Here is a 16,823-nt window from a genome sequence, read left to right on the forward strand (position 1 = left end):
GTCTTCATTTCTCAGATTTTGCTAAACAAGCCATTTCTATATATTAACCCAGTGGGGGCTTCTGTCTGCCTTAAATTATCACGGGAGATCTGAGAAACTAGGTTTTTTTGTTTGTTTTTGTTTTTGTCCTGCAAGGTAAATGGAGTAATAGCATAAAAGACAACTTAATATTTTTCTTCTTCTTTTTCAATAAAGCAATGCCCCTGATGGAGTTAAGGGAAAAAGACATACTCTGCATGGGCCAGCTGTGGAAGTTCAGGGTGAATTCTGCTTCTTTAGAGCTTGTAAAGCTATTTCGTGGCAACACTGAGATTTTCAAAAACTTTCTATTGTGTTTGATTTTCTATTTCAAGACTGCAGGTACAAAAAAATGAAGATTAGGAAAAGCAGAGAGTCTCTAGAATGTATGGTACGTTTAGAAAAGTGACAGAAACTTGCTGGCTCGTCCTATCTGATGAATAGTTTGTGAATGGAGAGGCTTTTCAGAGTGGCCTCTGTGAAGTCATGTTCAGATGAGGTCGCCTTTAATGTTCCTCTCTGTGTCATTGTTAGGAAGGAAGTTTATTTTAGGAACTCTAGAAACCCTACTAAAGATATTTTTAGATAATTCACTGAAGTGGCCTAGTTATTGCTCATTAAGAAAATAGTTATTTGAAAATCAGAAAGATTTGAGAATTCTTAGTAAAATAATTAGGTTGGAAATGATGTAAGTGGAAAAAGTCAATTCTGAATTGGATAATGGCTGGTTAGCAAAGCACAGTTGAAAAGAACATTTTATTATCTTTTACTGATTATTTTCACATTTCGCACATTTTTGTCTTTTTAATTTATATTTATTTCCACATGGCACAGCTTTTTCTTTTTCTATCTTAAGCTGTGTCTTTTCTTGTCTCTCACCCCCTGACATCAGCATTTAATAATTATATTTTAATAGGATTCTTTTTTTTCTTTATTCTCTAGTTTGGAATTGTTAAATAGAAATATATTGAGAGCCACAAATGCAAGCCACATATGTAACTTACAGTTTTCTGGTTGTAATATTAAAAAAGGAGAAAGAAACAGGAGTTACTAATTTTTATAATATATTTAACATAACTTTATGTATCCTAATAATATCGCATTATCATTTCAACATATAATCAATATAGAAACCACTTGTAAAATATTTTACCTTTTGTGTACTTAGTCTTTGCTGTTGAGTGTGTATTCTAAGTTTACAGTGCGTTTCATTTTGGACTGGCCGCGTTTCAAGCGCTTGAGAGCCACGTGTGGCAGGTGGCTCCTGTTCTGGACGGCACAGCTTCTGTGCTAACGACCAACTAATGGTCCCAGGAGCCTGTGAAAGGCTAACAAAATTCGTGGCCAAAACCTTTCTGGGGACAATGGGCTAGGGACAGAATTTCTTTGAAATATTTCTGTTGGGGCCATTTCAAAATTTTAAGTTGTACCCCTGTTTCCTGCTATGTCATTTTAATTTTAGTTTAAAGTAGCCATAGTTACTTTTCTTTCCCTTTTGCAAGTCATACTTATATTTTTGTATTTCTACTATTTACCAATCAATTTCTACTTAATTTTTTATATGTTGATAGCCCAGTACTTTTTTATAATTATTTAAAAGATTTGGCATTCGCCTTTTGCGTTTCTCCTCTTTTATAAGTGGTCTCACCTTTATCTTGTTTTCCTTCTACCTACTTATACAAGGAACTTTATTTTTCATAATACAGTAGTTTTTCCTATAAAAATAAAGGTGTAAGTGTTTTTTTGTTTTTTTTTTGCCTTTAGTATTTGTAATTTTTAGACATAGCATAGACTTTATTAACCTTGTCACTTGGCCAGTACTTTGCATGACCTAGAATTATCCTATATAATAGAAGACTAATATGCAAATTGTCCCCTCTACTGGGAGTTCGACCAAGAGTTCCACCAGGGGGTGGGGCCGACCCGCCAACTGCCTGAGGCCCCCTGCCCCCGGCTAGCCCTGCACAAATTCGTGCATTGGGCCTCTATAATATATAGTGAAAAATTTGATATTACCAATTCATTAGTGAGTTGAGGCCATAAGCTTTAATTATCTCATGTTTAGATGAAGAGGCTAATTAATATATATATTTATATAACTCTGTGTCAAACTTGTATCAGAAATTTCAAACTAGAGAACTCATAGATCATCAATTCCAGTGATGGCAAACCCATGACATGCATGTCAGAGGTGACAAGCGAACTCATTTTTTTGGTTGATTTTTCTTTGTTAAATGGCATTTAAATATATAAAATAAATATCAAAAATATAAATCTTTGTTTTACTATGGTTGCAAATATCAAAAAATTTCTATATGTGACACAGCACCAGAGTTAAGTTAGGGTTTTTCAAAATGCTGACACACCGAACTCAAAAGGTTCACCATCACTGATCTATTCTAATTCTCTCCTCTACCACATGAAAAAATGAGGACACAGAGGATGAATAATTTAGTCAATTAACATAGTTACTTAGGAAGACAAGACCCAGGTCTTCTAGTCCCGATTTAGCGCTAGTTTGCCCATACTGTGCTTCTTTCTTGTTCAAAAATTGGTCAACCTAGCTAGTTTAACGAGGGAACACATTGCATAATGTGTACAAATGATTCATTACTTGTCTGAAATATTAATTTTTCAAATGGTTATTTTAGAAACACAAATGAAATTAACTATATCATGACAAAAATTATTAAATTTATACTAACTTTGGATGGAAAATTTCAATGAATGTCTATTGAATATAGCAAAATCATTCTTTGCACATTTCGAAAGTTCTCTACCATTAGAGAACTTTAGCATCATTTTCAGTGTTATTATCACAAAGATTAGATTAAAATTCTTACTAGTTTATCAAGATTATTATTTGTAGTGTTTTCTCTGTTTTTCTTTATAACACATTTGATATACTTGCCAAAACTTAGGCTATTCCCCATTCACCTGTTCATCTTACCATTCATCCATCCATCCACCTCTGCACAGTTGGTAAATTCTTGGATGTTTCTGCCTTTTAGGTGCCATAATTAAAAACATTATTTTTAAAGAATTATATATCAAGATAGACATTTTAGTTTTAAAATTACTTGAACAAGTGTGTAAAGAATTTGGAGATATCTGAATATCTTTATTATTGAATAGGCATCAAATAATGGTTTTTATAAAATAGAGAAATATATGTATATATTAATAGTTAACTATGTTTAAATATTGTTTTTTAAAGTTAATATTTTACTCAAATATTTCTAATTCTTTACATTTAACTCAGTATGGAAGAAAATTATATGTGCTGAGTCAGATCATGGGATCAAAGTTTTGCTGCTCATTAGCTGTGTTAACCCCTCAATTTCACTGACTGATCTATGAAACTGGGATAATAAGGCCTGCCATGCTGGGCTGTTATGAGAAGAAAAAGAGACAATTATAAAGTATTTCAGGGAACACAAGATGCTGCTTGTGACAATACAAGGGCAATTGTGGATTATTTTTATGTAAAAGAAAATATTTTTAAAATGAATGAAAATACATTTTGCATTGAATTAAGTTATTTATTTTTTTTTTAAAGAAAACAAACCAAAAATGTATACATAGCGTGGCAATCCTGGAAGGTTTTCTATGTGATAAAAGTGGCAAGAGGAAAAATGGGGTGGGCTGTCTTTGTATACATGCTGGTTGGCCATTCTTTCTTACTTTTGATTCCTAAGTACCACATCTGGGTTTCTTTGCACACCTTAAATTCCTTTGAAATGTTAAAGACTTTTCCCAACAGTCAATTTTTCAGTTTTTCTGGAATCCTGGTCATTTGGAAATCAACAAGGTGGGCCGCTGCTGCCCTTCAGCAGTTTTAACCTAATGTCTGCCGCTTCAGGTCAATTTCCCTACAAGGTTGGTGGTACTGTTTTTCCATGTACTGATTTTTTTTTAAAGCATGCTCAGGCCAGTTATGTCTGCCTTTGCATTAAATTTGTCCTGAGCCATTGCTACTGGAACAATATTTTATAATGATATTCTTAATAGCTATTGTCCTATTAACATTTGTTGCATGCTTGTTATACTAAGTGATGATGGCAGCTGAACCTCGCAATACGGTAACAGACAGCAGAATGTTGGATAATTAAACTGTGCATGTAGATTAATAGTCTAATCTCACTGCCTGTGTATGGATAGTAAGAAAATAACATTCGTTCCATTACTAGTCTATCCAATAAAAACAAAAAGCCATCTCCTACAGTTGTAAGCAGCAGTTTATGAAAGCAAACGTTTGCTTACTTTATCTTATTTCCATTAAAACGTATTAATATTACATAAATTGCTAACCCCAGTTAAATTCTATGACTCATGTCTCAAAGCTACTGCGGTATTTCAATTGACCTCTGTGAAAACCTACAAAGAGATTTTAATCTCTCAAAAATTCTGACTCACAGGAATACGTTCAGACTTAAATACCTTAAGAAGAGTATGGCTGAAAGTCTTACTTTGTGAATCTGCTTCAAGAGCAATAGTTTGTAACGCATTGACCATGCACTGACAGTGAGTCAGTACAATGCTGCATGATGAGGCATGAACATTGCAGAGAGAATATCATTATAAAATATTTCTGAGACGTCTTTGTGTAATGACTATTGTACATGGAGGCTTTTGTTCATTGTGGGAAACTAAAAACCAGTCAACATTTCATTGACACATGCATGATGCTGTACAGTTTTGTATGCAAACTCTTTCTGTACTTTTCGATTATTCCTTCCATTGACTTCTCCAAGTTTTTATGCGCAGTCATGTCTCCAGATTGCTGACCCTTCTTCACTGTTTTCTTTAAGTTCCGTAAATAAATGTCTGTAAATATACATTGGTGTTGTCTTTTCATAATTAACCATTGTTTTGTAGAAGACCATACTGGCATTTTAATTTAAAATGCCATTTCTAGTATGGAGTACGCCTGCTGCAAAGGAAAAGAACAGTGTTGGTTTACACCTTGGAAACATACAGCAAATTGGTGTAAACGGGCAGAATATTCTTTTTATAAACATCTATTTATCACTCTTTATTTATTTATACATTATTAACATCTCATTACTATCTGAATATTTGTTTGTATGAATATACATTAGATGTATATTTCTTTGTGAAACATAACAGTGCTAAATTTCCCATGATTCCATCTTTTCATTAAAATACAGTTTCATCTCTGCCACAGATTGAGATGTGTCAAACAAAAATCAAGACTTGGATGCAGAGAATGAACCAAAAATATCATTGATTCTTTTCCACATTATGGAAAAAAGTATTGCGTCAATGTTCTAAATGAACTTCTATGGTTGTGAGCAGGTTGTGATATGGCATGCTTATTCAAATTGCACTCAGCATGTATTGAAATTCTTTTAATTGTTATGTGAATTGTTTGCATATGTGGTTATTATATGTGATCTCATTGTACTTGTATGTACTTGTATCCAAATATGTTTCTAGTATGCTTGATTTTGCTGGCCATTCTTGGATGACCTAGCAACTCAAGAATCAAAAGTGTTTTGTGCTGTCTTCTGTAATATGTATACTCTCTGATGTTTTGTCATATCTTGTCAGCTTTTAATTTTATTCTTATCCAACAAGATATCTTTTATATTTGTTGGAAACAAATTTATGCAAAGACAATTTAGTAAGCTTTGCTCAACACAATTCTTATTAATTAAATTGACCATTTTTTGAAATTGGAAAATGTAACTGATAGGCACTCTCTCTTTTGCAGTTGACCCACCTTCAGACTTGAATTTTAAAATAATAGATGAAAATACTGTTCATATGTCATGGGCAAGACCAGTTGATCCAATTGTGGGTTATAGAATAACAGTGGATCCTACAACAGGTAAGTTTTATTATCAGGAACATTAAAGATAATATAATCCAGGCTTTTCCTCTCTTTTCATTTTATTATGAAGAATCTGAGATTTAGAAAACCTGATAGATTTAGCCAATGTCACCAAATATTTGGTGGGCTCAGTCTAGTACTCACTGTTATATTTTTATAGTGTTGAGCTTCATTAACATGGTTTGCTGTGCTAAGCTGTTGTTATTAAAAATGGACTTTGTTTTTTAACCTGATCAGAATATTGCTGGTCATCTTTGATTTTATAAAATAGAGTTTTCACTTCTTAACATTCTTCTGGAATTAGTTAATATTCAACATGTAACGTATCAAGTGATAAAGTGAGTTGCTATACCTTACCCCATGTCCTACACACTTCAGTACTTAAGGGAATTTTGTTATTCTGGGATAATGGTGAGCTACTATGACAAAAGATAAGAATTTACTTTGAGTGGATTCTATAGATCCAAGGCTAAGTGTCTAAAAAAAAAAAAAAAAAGGCTTTGTTTCTCAAGAGTTATATTTAGTGTTCATGATATTGCCCAAGTGTGGGGAACCAATCTCTGCTGATTAACTTTTAGTTCTAACATTAAATGGGAAAAATCACCATTTCCACTAACACCATCCAAGTGGTAGGATCAAGTCTTGATAGACTGACAATAGAGATGGATGATGTCAACATAACTTATCAGAGCTGTGTTTATTTATGGCTTTAAAAAGTACCAAGAATTTGAAATGCTGATTTATCAGGGAATTGGGAAACTATTTTTTGATATGATCTGAGAACTTAAAAAAGGGGTCAAGAATTTACTTTTCCTTTGAATCTTTTCTCCCCCTATATATTTGTAGTCAACTAATTCATTCATTCCGAAACAGAAAAGCAGTTGAAAAGGCATCCATTCTGTTTCCAGATGTTGTAAATCACTGACTCCTAAATTCCCCACGCTGGTACTGGGACCACCCGACACAGCAGCGCCCTGCTGTCTTCCTGTTCCGTGAGGGCCCTGGTTGGCTCTGCAATGCTCTACATGTAAACCAAGAGCACTTCTCAGAGTTCTATTACATCTGTTACCTTTTTTGATTATTTATGTTTTGATGAAATTTTAACATAATTTAAAAATCTTTATGGGCACTTAGCCCTTTGGAACTACTGTATCTCCTGATTGATTTGAAATTTAACATAATCTAGAACAGTGGTTCTCAACCTTCCTAATGCCGCAACCCTTTAATACAGTTCCTCATGTTGTGGTGACCCCCAATTTCATTGTTACAAATTGAACATAATTAAAGCATAGTGATTAATCACAAAAACAATATGTAATTATATATGTGTTTTCCAATGGTCTTAGGCGACCCCTGTGAAAGGGTCATTCGACCCCCAAAGGGGTCGCGACCCAGAGGTTGAGAACCGCTGATCTAGAAGGAAGTATGAAAGTGGTTAATATGTAAATAAACACTATGCATACTGTGCCTTGAAGCGTTTGCTACCTAGCGAATTCAGAGGCGCGGTTACCCAGCAAGCTACGCCCCCTTCTGAGTATGGAGGATGCATTGCTTCCACACCAATTGTTTCCCAGTAAAGGTTAATTTGAGCCTGCGGGGTTTGTTTTCCAGGAGCCGATTTTCATCCCCCCCCTTTTTTTTGCTTTCTCTGCTCTCCTCCAATGCATACTTTAATATTAAATTATTTCCTACTTTATATCTCATTTATAAAAAACTTCGTTATCTATCATTAGTCTTCCAAAATAATAAGAGATTTTTGGTTTGCTGTTCTGGACTATCTTTAATCTAGATGACTCCTTAAGTCCTCAAACAAATATTGGATATGCTTGTAACAAGTCTATTTACTGAGTTTCTAGAATTCAAAGTTTTGGTTTTGAAGAAGAGTAAAAAATAATGTTTGGATGTTCTGAAAAATAATCTATATTGAATTTTTCAGATTTTGAGTATATCTGGGAATTACATTATATTGTGTTATATGTAAAAATGTTTTGTTGCATTCATATATTCCTTTCTATATTTCCAGATGGGCCAACTAAAGAATTTACCCTTGCAGCTGATACCACTGAAACTTTATTATCAGATCTAATACCTGAAATAGAGTATGTGGTGACAATCACTTCATATGATGAAGTAGAAGAAAGTGTACCAGTTATAGGTCAACTAACAAGTAAGCATACATATAAAGTACTTTTATTCTTTTAATATTTTGGCAGAAGGTTTCTCCCACTTTCACATTTATTCTGTAACCATGAAGAGTTAATTAATATCAGTATTAACTATTCTTCCTAGAATAGTCATATCTTTATGATCCTAGTTATTAGTGGATACGAATAACTCATTCTTGATTTATAAGCTTGGTTTCTGGAATCATTAGGAATGTTATGAATGAAAACTATTAAAAACATTAAAGTTTGCCAAGCAACAAAGTTAGTATCTTTTTGAAATATATCTAATACTCACTAAAAATGATTTAGTTGCACAGAAATACTTATTTGGCTGTATTCTATGACCAGCTAGGCATGGACCATTCATTTGAAAGACAATGGTGAAAGACAATGCATGTATTTTACTTTTAGGAAGTATTTGTATGGGTTCATTTCCTTTTTTAATAATCAGGTTTTTGACTCAGTTCAAACAGGTGGTCCTATGAAGCCAGGGGAGAAGAAACCTGGAAAAACAGAGATACAAAGTAAGTATTCCCCTTAATATTTTTGCTTGGATTGTAGAAGTCATAAATGTAATATGAAGGAGATGTTTAAATTATATACATAGTCTGATCTTTCTGTATTATTTTCTATAAGCTTTATTTAGAAGTACAGACAATATAATAGTAATATATGACTAAGTAGTTAAAATATCTATGTTTTGACTTTCTAGCCAAATTTTCACTTTATTTATTAAATACTAGAGGCCTGGTGTATCACATTTGTTCATGGTGTGTGTGTGTGTGTGTGTGTGTGTGTGTGTGTGGTCCCTCAGCCTGGCCTGCACCCTCTTGCCATCCTGGACCCCTTGGGGGATGTCTGCCTTCCAGCTTAGGCCCAATCCCGCATTCTGGGGCTCTCACAGTCCAGGACCCCTCGCTCCTTACTACCCGTCTGCAGCAGAGGCAGGAGAGGCTCCCGCCACCTACGCTGCGCTTGCTAGCTAGTGGTGAGTCGGCTGAGCAGTGCTCCCCCTGTGGGAGCACACTGACCACCAAAGGGCAGCTTCTGTGTTGAGAATCTGTCCCCTGGTGGTCAGTGTGCATCATAATGACCCATTGCTCTGCTGTTCAGTTGATTTGCATATTAGCCTTTTATTATATAAGATTCTTTTTACTGGGGGTGTTTTCAATTTGTGTGTGTCCAAATTTTCCTGCACGATTTTGGCAGTAGGTGAGAAACAAACCTCATCACTGGACTTAACTCATTATCTCAAAGATAAACGAATAGAAATAGGTGGCAGCTTAGGGATATATGAGAAATATAAGGCTGGAACAGAAGGGAGATGACCCCATAGTGTTTAAAGCAATTCTATTGCCATGAAAATGTATTTCCAGGTCTGTGTATATGTTATGCTCATGTCCAGGGTACTTACATGACTTTAGTTGATGGCAGTTGTAGCCTTTACAGAATCTCTGTAAGACATAACTGGTAAGTTGGAGCGTTTGTAATAACATGAAAGCAATTTTATTTAGTCTAGGTTTTGCAGGTTCTAGCCTCCGTTTGTTTCATACTATTTTGTCTGACTTAGTGGATGGACCCTTAAAGGGGTTTCTTGGATTTCTAACTTTGCTACCTTGTAAAAGTTGGACTTATGACCCAGGAGACAATAAAAAAGATTACGAACACAACGTCTCCTTTATCTGGAATTTTTTGTTCTAGATCACTGTTTATTATTCTTTGTGATGTCTAATAAACTAAAATGAAGTATGTACTTACAATGCTAGTATTTCCCCTGAACCACCATATTTATTTTAGATGAAAGCATTCTGCCAAATATTGACTTTTCAATAGACTTAAATTGGCTTATTATATAGTGTGCAAAAATTATTTGGGCATGCAACCTGTATTTTCCTCCTCTTCCAAGGGAAACCTTTTTTAAAATCATCCATCAGCCTTAGCTGGTTTGGCTCAGTGGATAGAGTGTCAGCCTGCAGACTGAAGGGTCCCAGGTTCGATTCCAGTCAAGGGCACATGCCTAGGTTGTGGGCTCGATCCCCAGTAGGGGGCATGCAGGAGGCAGCCTATACAGTGATTCTCTCTCATCATTGATGTTTCTCTCTCTCTCTCCCTCTTCCTTCCTCTCTGAAATCAATAATATATATATATATACACACACATAGTGACTGCAAGTACAAAAACATCTTCAGAAAATTCACCCAGTGTTGCTTTGTGAATACAGATTTTCATGAAAACCAACCTGTTCCCTTGACCAGAGAGTTGTAAAAGCATTTCAGTAATTTAAAGATACCATGTGCATTTTTGCTTTTGAATAAAAATTCTTTCCCATCTTTGTTTAATAAAAGTAGATTTTAGTTATCAATTCAAATACATTGATAATTAGGACAACAAGATATGATGGCTATCTTGCATCATATTTATACTTGTTTTTACTCCTGTTAGAGTTTATGAACCGTCCAGACAAACCCACTGCAAACTTTAGAAAATTATATTGTAAAGTGCAGGAGAATGTAAAAAGATTTGCTCATTTCTTCAACTCAACTGCATTTGCTTGAATGGTACAGCAATTGTTTTGTATTTATTTATTGCTAAACACCAAGGAGTAAAAACACTGCTTACATTTCTTTTTTTATATCTCCCAGATGTTTTGTATAATTTTTACTTGGAGAAAAGAGAAGTGAGGAATAGACGATAAAAATAGATAGGTTTATAGCATAAATGCTAGAGTCACATGCTCGTGGAGAGTAGGTAATCTGTTTATCTGCTCTTGCATTTCTTATTTAGCAATTTAAAGAAATATAGTTCCATAAATGCATCTTTATGAAGGCTCTGAAAATGCTTCTATGTGTACTAATAACATTTTATATTCTCTTGTGCATGTCAGTTGTGAGTGAAGACCAATGTGAATATGTCCTAATGAACAAAATGACTTGAGGAGCCAATATTTTTGCAAAGTTAGTTTGTATTTCTTTTGTGATGGATAGATTTAATAACGCATCACTTAAAAATATCTCCAATGTATTTCAGAATGCTCTGTCAGTGCCTGGACTGATTTAGTGTTCCTTGTGGATGGCTCATGGAGTGTGGGGAGAAATAATTTCAAGTACATTTTAGACTTCATTGCTGCTCTCGTGTCTGCTTTTGACATTGGGGAAGAGAAGACAAGGGTTGGAGTCATTCAGTACAGCACTGATACCAGGACTGAATTTAACTTAAACCAGCACTACCAAAGGGATGAGCTTCTTGCCACAATTAAAAAAATCCCATACAAAGGTGGCAACACAATGACAGGTATGTTTATGAATGTTGTTATTGCTGAAAACAAATGCAAGACCTGTTTGGGAAAGAAATGAAGCATTGCACAATTATCATGTGTTAAATAGTTTTTAAATCAATCACATAGTTTTTGACTTGGGCAAAACTGTATAGAGCAGGATGAGTAAATATAGCACTGCCTTTCATTTCAGGGGATGCCATTGATTATCTAATTAAAAATACTTTCACGGAATCTGCTGGAGCAAGAGTTGGCTTTCCTAAAGTGGCGATCATTATCACGGACGGCAAATCCCAGGACGAAGTGGAAGTTCCAGCCAGAGAGCTCCGCAGCATCGGGGTGGAGGTTTTCTCTTTGGGTAGGCCAAGTTTGGTTATTTTCACTTCGGACCTTTTCAATACCCAATGCTGAGGAAGATGAAGGCCTGACTCCTCAGGGAAGGATGCTGTAAAAATGTTACTGCATTTTTTAATGTAGTATCAAGCCGCATAATTTTTGAGTAAAAATTTGGCTTGTCTATTTCTCTCTCACCCAGCTCCCTTACCATATGCATCAGGTGAGGTGGTATTCACGCTCATGGCCAGCACTCTACTTTTCAAAGAATGCTGAGCCAATGACCCTCATAAAGATCCTCCTTGTATGATCATTAAGTGTTTTTTATGTTTCCTGTATTATGTAATCCTTGAAGAATTTAGAGGGTTCCATCCAGCTCATTCAGGAGTCTGGAAGAAAAAAGTATTATCTTTGCAGATGGAGGGACAAATGATGGCATGACTGGGATGAGGGCCCTCTCTGCTTTGCTAAGCATTCGTTTTTTCATCTTTGGCTGGCCACTGGATGTGAAATTATAAAATGTCCTTGTCATTTGAACAGTTGCATATTCGTTACGAAGCAAAGCAATCCTGGTTTATGACTGAATAGAGATTTAAAAATGCCTTCACTTGTGCAAGACTGAGAAGACACAGATCTTCCCCAATTCAGCACATTTCCCTTTTCACCATAGCCCTTTCATGTCGTTTTTAAGGCATTAAAGCTGCAGATGCAAAAGAACTCAAACAAATTGCCTCCACACCTTCCCTAAACCACGTTTTCAACGTGGCCAACTTTGATGCAATTGTGGATATTCAGAATGAGATCATCTCCCAGGTGTGCTCAGGTGTTGATGAACAACTTGGTGAATTGATTAGTGGAGAAGAAGGTGAGTGGACTGCTGAGTGTTCTATGTGTTAGCCTTTTTCATTATTTGATAGCATTTATAGCTTTACAGGATCAAGGAGGAGGCACATTTACTCAGCCATATCCTCCAGTGATTCTCTAACTGTGTACTCCACTTGTATTGTTTTTTAGTGACTCAACTTGTTGATATCATTTGCACTGCTTTTTTACCCTCAGCGGAACATTAAGTGATAAAATATTTCTGTCATTGTAAAGTTCTTAAAAATATTGTTAGCCCGGTTGGTGTGGCTACTAGTAAGAGGTTGAGCGTTGACCTCTGAACCAGGAGGTCACGGTTCGATTCCCAGTCAGGGTACATGCCCAGGTTGCAGGCTCAATCCCCAGTGTGGGGTGTGCAGAAGGAAGGTGATCAATGATTCTCATCAGTGATGTTTCTATCTCTCCCTCTCCCTTCTTCTCTGAAATCAATAAAAATATAGTGTAGATATTTTTAGACGTTTGGTTTGCTCTTTTTCTTTAAGACCATTTTTTTTTCATGTTGAGTGTATATAATTATGCTATTCAGGTACTTGCTTTAATTATCTCATACTCTGATTTAAACATTGACAGTCTGGGGAGACATTAATTTTAGCATTCTGCAACTTAAACTAATAGCAACACTGTATTAAATGGTGAAGGAAATGGGTTTTCCTTCATCACACTCTGCATCATGTTTTCAAAGCTTTAAGAATATTTTAAAATCAGTCAATTTGATCCTTCCATATCTGGAAAATTTTCCCATTTTTATAAGCTATTGCTTCTGGAAATATGGGAGAAAGAGAAGACATTTCATAACCATCCTTTTGGGCATTAAAAAGTCACAAGTTCCATGATTGTTCTCCTCTTTGCTTGAGAATTGACAAGTGATTAAAGATAAGTTCTAAATAGCTACATCTTCAATTACATAAACTCTTTAATCTCCAAACCCCAAGTATTTTGGCAGTGTTCATTGTCTCTAATTCTGTTTCAGAACTCCTTCTCATTACTTCATAGGTTCCGAATCCTTTTCTTTGCTTTAACTGCCTAATGTTTGACTTTTTTGGTTGATATTAGTACAAAATCCATCCTCCATCCCACTTTTCTCTGGTTAACCTGTCTTTACTCAATCTGTTAAGCATCCTAATTCCTCTTCATCTTCACTGGCATGCATGTACTAGGGGAAGGCCGAACTTTTGCTCTGTCGCTGTTTGAACCTCCCTGTATGGGTGCAGGCCATGTCGCAGGTGTTGTTCATGGCCTTCTCGCTCTTGATGGAATTTGCCTGAGATGTCTGTTCCCCGTACTATCTCTGAATCACTCAAAAGATTTGGCCAGACTTCCAGCTGGCACATCCATTGCTTCCCTTCCACCATTTCTTATTTCTTTAGGCATCATTTAAATACTACATCTGATTGCCTTTTTGAGGAGATGATGAGTAAAATTTGTGTCTGTTTTACCATCTACTTCTTGCAGGCTGATGTAAAATTTAAAACTGTATCTTCTGGGAAACTGATTCCATTGACAAATGTAAAAACTTGGAGATTTTCTCTGAAATATCTTCAAGTACTTTATGTTTTCTGTTAAGTACACGACTACGTTCTCCATTGAGTAAGGATAGAAATTCTTTAGATTTCAATATTTGTTTGTCGGGATGCATGTTGTAAACCATTTTACCTCTCATTGGTGGCATTATGAACATCATTGAACTATTTTTCTTACCTTGAAAAAAGTGGGAATAAAACTGTTTAAAATAAAAAAAAACCTGTCAATTTGGACTTGCTGAGTTTATCTTTCTTGCATACTATAAAGTATTTTTTTTAAAGATTATATTTTTATTCTTATAGTATAATTAAAAGGGAAAACCTTTCTGAAGACTTGAATTTAAGTAATTGATTCAACAAATATTTATCAAGTACCTACCCTGATACCTGAGAATAAAGGCAATGAGTAAAATACCAAAACCAAAATGGAAATCTTGGTCCCAGAGAAGAATTAAGCATCAGATGTTCTATCATTAAGTTCTTCCAAGGACTTTGTGTTTTTTTGCTGTACTTCAGCTCCCTGATAAAAATCTGGCACCGAGTGTCTTTTGCTTTGCTGGGTACAGGCGGATGTGGAACAAGGTTGGGCAACTCTTCCTGATATATTCATGATTAATTTGAAGAAGGGGAATTAAAGGCCCAAACCTAAAGACCTTAATTAATAGGGTTGCATACCGCTATTTTTAATCACTGTTCTGCTTGTTACTTTTTAGTTATTGAACCTCCCTCAAATTTGGTTGCCACGGAAGTTTCATCAAAATACATGAAGCTAAGTTGGACTCCATCCCTAAGCCCAGTGACTGGCTATAAAGTCCTCCTTATACCAATGACCACTGGCAGCCGACAGCATGCTCTGAGTGTGGGGCCACAGACGACCACACTCAGTGTTCGCGACCTCTCAGCAGACACGGCATACCAGATCAGTGTTTCAGCCATGAAGGGTCTGACATCTAGTGAACCTGTTTCAATAATGGAGAAGACTCAGCCAATGAAAGTCCAAGTGGGTGAGTCAACGGGTGGATCACTGAGTTTGGAATATGTGAAGGTCCATTTGATAGTATGTCTTACTGATTCAGATTTAGTTTTAAACAACATATTTGCAATAGTTTTCTTTGAAAAAAGCATGCTTACTAAGAAAACAAGATAGCTGTATTTTAGTGATTCATTCATACTTCTTGAACCTTATTTCTTTCTTTTTACAGAATGCTCACGTGGTGTGGATATAAAAGCCGATATTGTGTTTTTGGTTGATGGCTCCTATAGCATTGGGATTGCCAACTTTGTTAAAGTTAGAGCCTTTTTGGAAGTTCTCATAAAAAGTTTTGAGATTTCACCAAATAGGGTACAGATAAGTCTTGTCCAGTACAGCCGGGATCCTCATACTGAGTTTACTTTGGAAAAATTCACCAAAGTTGAAGATATAATTGAAGCAATAAACACCTTCCCCTACAGAGGAGGATCAACAAACACTGGGAAAGCAATGACTTATGTCAGAGAGAAAATATTTGTGCCTAGCAAGGGTTCAAGAAGCAACGTACCAAAGGTCATGATTCTTATCACTGATGGCAAATCTTCAGATGCTTTCAGAGATCCTGCTATAAAGCTAAGAAATTCAGACGTTGAAATCTTTGCAGTTGGTGTGAAAGATGCCGTCCGCTCAGAATTGGAAGCTATTGCCTCTCCTCCTGCTGAGACCCATGTGTTCACAGTGGAAGATTTTGATGCTTTTCAGAGGATATCTTTTGAACTCACACAGTCCATCTGCCTTAGAATTGAGCAAGAGTTGGCAGCTATAAAGAAAAAAGGTTGGTAGTCTTTATAGAATAAAAGTTATCTCTTTGTGCACAAAGAATTTTTGGTTTTAAAATTGTGGATAATATGCTTCTTCAATTCTTTTTATAGATAGGAAAAAGTAACTTTCCTATGTTATTGAAAACTGTCAAAGTTAGTTTATTTAACTCTGAGATATGACTTTCTCCTAGACATTTTTACTTTATAGAGTCATGAGATGTTTCTGATCCTAGTGTCTACTGTGTGGTGGATGCTGAGCTACGTCCTTTGAATCAAGGGCAACTAGAACATAGTCCTGGATCTTTAATTTATTTTATGCATTCCTTTTCCTGGACCATTTTTGTGCACCATTCCTTACATCCAGACTTCCCTATCCTTCTTTTTTCTTCTTCATTTGTTCACATTCCCTTTTTTCAGCATTGTTACTCATCTCATCTCTTTCATTAAGCCTTTCTTAATTGTTCTAGTGCTATAACATTACTTTCAGTCATTTGATGTTCATACGTACTGCTTTGTTTTGTTGATATCCTCACACTCTCTTGTCTCTCCAATGTATGTCTCCTGAAGACAGGCTGTATGCCTTAAACAGTCTCTTTCTATGTTTTAGTTTAATAAATATTCTTTTGTTAGAAAAAATTTATTTATTATTACTTTGAAATAAACTGTTTACCACCAAAGGTTAATATATGATTGCCAGGGATGAATGGGAACATTTTGAAGGTTTGCTTAGGTCTGTTACTATTTAAAATCCCACTAGTGGGTAGGACCATCGCATTACTGCTTTGTCTTAAGAAGCTCACGATTCAAATTCCATTTTAATTAGTCATTTAAACATTATAACTTAGTATTATGGATGGTCAAGACACATGATCAGGACCTCCTTGTAGGGCTGTGAGAGGTCTCTCAATGGTCATGTGTAGGATATTTATTAAGCCTCAGTGGCATTCTTCTCCCAAGTGACTATGAGCCATTTCGGAAACATG

The 16,823-nt window shown here is 35.6% G+C and overlaps 1 protein-coding gene across 8 annotated transcripts in view; it reads left to right on the forward strand.

Annotated features, from left to right (window-relative positions):
* The window catches only part of COL12A1 (collagen type XII alpha 1 chain), a 114,417-nt gene that overhangs the window by 4,557 nt on the left and 93,037 nt on the right, over positions 1-16,823 (forward strand). For 7 of the 8 annotated variants that reach the window (XR_004969004.1, XR_004969003.1, XM_036318289.1 and 4 more), the window contains exons 3-10: positions 5,756-5,872; positions 7,899-8,042; positions 8,505-8,564; positions 11,068-11,331; positions 11,508-11,672; positions 12,339-12,512; positions 14,763-15,053; positions 15,252-15,854. Coding sequence is in view for 6 of the 8 variants with exons in the window: in XM_036318289.1 (XP_036174182.1) it covers positions 5,756-5,872; positions 7,899-8,042; positions 8,505-8,564; positions 11,068-11,331; positions 11,508-11,672; positions 12,339-12,512; positions 14,763-15,053; positions 15,252-15,854 (1,818 nt within the window). In the remaining 2 variants the exon portion in view is untranslated. The remainder of the gene's footprint in view (positions 1-5,755; positions 5,873-7,898; positions 8,043-8,504; positions 8,565-11,067; positions 11,332-11,507; positions 11,673-12,338; positions 12,513-14,762; positions 15,054-15,251; positions 15,855-16,823) is intronic. The other variant, XM_036318290.1, reaches the window with a different exon arrangement.

This window comes from Myotis myotis, unplaced genomic scaffold, assembly GCF_014108235.1.
Source record: "Myotis myotis isolate mMyoMyo1 unplaced genomic scaffold, mMyoMyo1.p scaffold_m19_p_7, whole genome shotgun sequence".
Taxonomy (NCBI): Eukaryota; Metazoa; Chordata; class Mammalia; order Chiroptera; family Vespertilionidae; genus Myotis; species Myotis myotis.